The sequence below is a fragment of the Apteryx mantelli genome, chromosome 32 (genome assembly GCF_036417845.1).
Source record: "Apteryx mantelli isolate bAptMan1 chromosome 32, bAptMan1.hap1, whole genome shotgun sequence".
Classification (NCBI taxonomy): Eukaryota; Metazoa; Chordata; class Aves; order Apterygiformes; family Apterygidae; genus Apteryx; species Apteryx mantelli.
Genome location: NC_090009.1, coordinates 1,459,681 through 1,464,034, shown reverse-complemented (window position 1 = coordinate 1,464,034; position 4,354 = coordinate 1,459,681). Strand labels below are relative to the sequence as shown.

At 63.6% G+C, this 4,354-nt stretch overlaps 1 protein-coding gene across 1 annotated transcript; it reads left to right on the top strand.

Annotated features, from left to right (window-relative positions):
- Positions 1-396: 396 nt before the first annotated feature.
- Positions 397-3,937, top strand: LOC136994723 (class I histocompatibility antigen, F10 alpha chain-like). The gene is made up of 6 exons (XM_067313804.1): positions 397-466; positions 656-919; positions 1,452-1,727; positions 1,889-2,161; positions 2,244-2,345; positions 3,196-3,937. Exons 1-6 carry the CDS (start codon positions 397-399, stop codon positions 3,213-3,215), a joined length of 1,005 nt encoding a protein of 334 aa, XP_067169905.1. The 3' UTR covers positions 3,216-3,937.
- Positions 3,938-4,354: the final 417 nt, after the last annotated feature.

The window sequence follows — 4,354 nt, the reverse complement described above, 5'->3', positions numbered from 1 at the left end:
GCTCCCCATCCCTGCCTGGGCCCCAGCAGAGGGCTCCATGCTGAGGCAGCACCTGGAGCATCTCCGCGGGGAGGCGAGGCCAAGCGAGCCAGGCCCGTGCAGCCGGGGAGGGCTGGCGGGGGCATCGCAGGGAAGGGGTGGAGCCTAGTTGGGAAGGGCGGGGCTGGGGCGGGGCTGGGCTCGGAGCAGCGCAGTGCCCCCCATGTCCGTTTTCACTTTCGCTTCTCACAACCTGCCACGGCGGGATCTGCTCGGCGCCTGATGCCCACGACGATGCTGGCTGCTATTGGTGGGATGTCCGGAGCGGAGCCAATGGCGTTGTGGGGGCGGGGCCCAAGTGTAGCTCTGCGCAGCATAAGGGCGGCAGCGGCGACAGGCCGGGGCCCAGGGCGGGTGATGGGGCCGGGGCAGCTGCTGGCACTGGCGCTGGCGCTGGTGCTGGGGGGCGGTGGGGCAGCGGCAAGCGGTGAGTGCAGGCAGGCCCCCCCGGGCCACCCTCTGCCCCCCCTCCCCCAGGGTCCCCATCAGCAGCCCCCCCGGACCCGCCGACCTGCCCCCCGGTACCTTCTTACTCCCCAAATCCTCCCCAACCCCCCCCATCGTGCTGCCTCCCCCCCCCCCAGCTCCTCACTGCCGCCCTCCCATGACCCCACAGGCCCCCACTCCCTGCGCTACTTCTACACCGGGGTGTCAGAGCCCAGCCCGGGGCTGCCCACGTTCGTGGCTGTGGGGTACGTGGATGGAGAGACCATCGATCACTATGACAGCGAGACATGGAGGGATGAGCCCCGCGCAGCCTGGATGGCGGACAACCTGGACCAGCAGTACTGGGACAGCCAGACCCAGATCCTACAGGGCAATCAGCAGACTTTCCACGTGGACCTGGACACGCTGCAGAAACGCTACAACCAGAGCGGGGGTGAGCACGGGCCGGGCCGGGGCTCTACGGCCCCATGGGAGCCCTGAGGCCTTGCCCTGCCGCAGGCTGATGCCTCAGGAGCCCCAGCCCTTGCCTGCCTGGTGTCATGGGGCGTCCCGAAAGGGGAGAGAGCCCCGGGGGTCCCTCATCATCCCCAGGACGCTGGGGCAGCCCCGTCGCACAGCCCCCGGAGCTCCCAGCCACCCCATTGCAGCCCCTCGCCGTGCCCGGCTGCCAGCACTGGGGTCGGTGTGGCCGGGGTGCCCCTGTCCCTGCACTGGGTGCTGGAGGGTCTGGGGCAGGGGTTTGTGTGACGCCCCAAACGCGTCTGGTCCTGGGCGAGAGGCCGAGCTGCTGCGGTGCCAGTGCTCGAAGCCACAGGGCGCCCCGTGCCAGCGCCTGGCTGGGGCCCGGCTCCCCCGTCAGCTGCGCGGGGCTGGGGCAGGGGCAGGGGCTGCTGCCGAGGGGTGTCCGAGCTCCTCTGAGGGGCCGGGGCTGCCCCTGAGCCCCCATCTCCCTGCTTGTGTCTCAGGGTATCACACGGTGCAGGCCATGTATGGCTGTGACCTCCTGGAGGATGGGGGGATCCAGGGGTTTCAGCAGCATGCCTACGACGGGAGGGACTTCCTTGCCTTCGACAAGGACACACTGACATTCACTGCGGCGGATGCTGGGGCAGAAATCACCAAGAGGAAGTGGGAGGCTGATGAGGCCATTGCTGTGGGCTGGAAGCACTACCTGGAGAAGACCTGCATTGATGGGCTGCAGAAATACGTGGAGTATGGGAAGGCCACGCTGCAGAGGAGAGGTGAGGGCAAGGCGGGCACCCCTGGAGACAGGGACGGGCCCCGGGCTTTGTGCTGGGGCAGGGCGACAGAGGGCGCTGCCCGAGCTGGGAGCGGGTCAGGTGCGTGCATGCATCTGGGGTTGGGCGCGAGCTGCCTGACCTGCCTCGCGCCACCTCCCCAGAGCGCCCCACTGTGCGAGTGTTGGGGAAGGAGAGCGACGGGCTCCTGATCTTGTCGTGCCGGGCTCACGGCTTCTACCCACGCTCCATCGCCATCAACTGGCTGAGAAAGGGCCACTTCCAAGCCCAGGAGACCAAACGGGGCAGCACCGCGCCCAACAGCGATGGCACCTACCACGCCTGGGCCAGCATCGAAGCCTTCGCAGCGGAGAAGGACGAGTACCAGTGCCGCGTGGATCACGCCAGCCTGCCGGAGCCCGGCCTGTTCTCCTGGGGTGAGCGTGGGCGCCCGGAGCTTGCGGAGAGCCGGCTGGGGGGCAGCTCTGTGCCCCTGCTCACAGCCCCGCTCTCTTCCAGAGCCGCAGAGCAACCTGCTGCCCATCATCATCAGGGTTGCCGTTGCTGCACTCGTCGTTGTTGCGGCCATCATCGGCTTTGCAGTCTGGAAGAGCAGATCGGGTAAAGTGCTGGGGCCGGTGCGGCAGGGGGAGGAAGGCCGGGCCTTGGGGGGCTGCTGGCTGCCGGGAGGAGAAGGGGGCGTGAGGTGGGGGCCCCATGGGCGGAGCGGAGCCTGGGTGCAAGCCGCCGCTTTGGCTGATGCCTCTTCCTTCCTGCAGGAAGGAGGGAGAAGGGGTATGTGATCCCCGCAAGTGAGTGCTGGGGGGTGGCTGTGTGCCAGGCTGGGCCCAGCAGCGGGGCAGGCTTCGGTCTCTGGTTTCTAGCAGCCGTGGGGCTGGCGTTTCCCAGGCCCCGACTGCCCTTGTTGCCCCTCTCCTGAGCCTGCAGCTTTTACCCCGGCCCCACAGCTGGGGTAAGTGTTCCTGTCCTGCTGCTGGAGGCTGAGGCGTTCGGGTGCTGCCCTCTCTACTGGCGGCCGTAAGGCAGCTCCAGGGCTGGGTCCTGGCCGGGGGGCTCTGCCCCGGCCCGGCTCTCCCCACAGACAGCATGGTGCCCATGGTCCCCTTAGCGCAGGGCTGAGGCTCATTCCCACCCCTCTCTCGCAGGCCACGACGGGGGATCCAACAGCTCCAGAACGGCTAAGGGCTTGTGCTGGGAGGGGAGGAGGGGGCCCTGGCCTGGTGCCCTTCCAGGACAGCACCCAGTGCGGGGCTGCCGGACGCTCTGGCTGGTTCCCCTCGGGGCTTTTGCCCACTGCCCTGCCTCTGGGAGGTGGGATTGAAACACACTGAGCAGCCCTGATGCGGAACGGCAATGTGGCACTGGGACCCACAGGGCTGGGCGCAGCTGGGGTTGCTCTGACCCCCGCAAAACTTCTCCCTTATTTCTCTTTCCCCTCTTGTCCTTGCAGGGAGCAAGCCTGACACTTAAGTGCTGAAGCACTGAACTTGGCTCTATGGGATGTTCGAAATGCTCCGTGACAACCCATAGGACTAATAACCAGCAGAAATTCTCTTTGGGAGACATTCAGCTATACCAGGGACTTATATCCCGGCTGTTAGAGAATATTGGAGTGAAGCTGCCTAGAGTTGATTGCTCAGCATAACTTGCTTAGCATTAGTAGCTAGATCTGCTGAAGCCTTAGGCTGCAAGCTGTGAACTTTCTCCTAGATATTACCTAGGTAAGTGAAAGAGGGCCCTGGAGCTGGTTCAAGCCAGGAAGATGAAGAAGTTCCAACCAAGAGCAGAAGCTGCACCCTTGCAAATAAGAAAAGCAGCAGCCTGCCTACAGACAATGAAGGAACCCAATGGAGAAGGGGAAGACCCCAGATCTAAATATGACCATTGGTCCGAACTCTTGCATGAGGGGTGGGGAACTTAGATTGTAAGGGTATAATTGCCCAGGGCTGTCCTTGTGCGGGGTCCCTCTGTGGAAGCACCCAGCTCGAGCTGTTACTTGACATTGTACCACTTCCAGTAAACCAGTTTGTGATACTCGGCGTCTGAGACTCTGCTTCGGGAAACCGAGGGTCAAGGAACTTCTCTAACAGTTTGGCGACCCAGGTGGGACCCTAGGTCACCACCATTGGACCTTCCCATCTCCAAACATCTAACTGCCGGCAGCAGGTGAGTTCACCTGGGATCTTTCGAGCAGGCGGTGCCAAGTAGGTGAGTGTTAAAATTCCCTGATCAGATTCAGAAAAGTTATTAGAGGGGGTTCGAGTCCCCCTAGGTAGGAGTATTAGGGCAGGTTCAGGATCCTCCCTTGCTGCAGCTTTAAGGGTGCGCAGCCTGACCAGCATAAGGTGCACTGGACAATGGAAAGTACAGCCAGCGTGGAGAAGGGGACGCCCTTAGCCACGGTACAGGAAAATGGGAAAAAGATTGGGGGTACAGACGGCTTCTCAAAAAAAAGCACAGTTACATTCTGTCAGGAGGATTGGCCATTGGCAGCAAAGTGCACTGTAAGGCGCAGCAGGTACGGTGACGAGTGGGAGCGTGCATAGTGCCAGGTACGGTGACGAGTGGGAGTGTTTGTAGTGCCAGGTACAGTGACTAGTGTGAGCATG

Bases quoted from the DNA above. Each gene is read 5' to 3' on its own strand.
- LOC136994723 (XM_067313804.1), top strand. From the start codon at position 397: ATGGGGCCGGGGCAGCTGCTGGCACTGGCGCTGGCGCTGGTGCTGGGG. The intron at 920-1,451 runs GTGAGCACGGGC...CTTGTGTCTCAG, and splicing joins ACGCTACAACCAGAGCGGGG to GGTATCACACGGTGCAGGCC. The intron at 2,162-2,243 runs GTGAGCGTGGGC...GCTCTCTTCCAG, and splicing joins GCCCGGCCTGTTCTCCTGGG to AGCCGCAGAGCAACCTGCTG.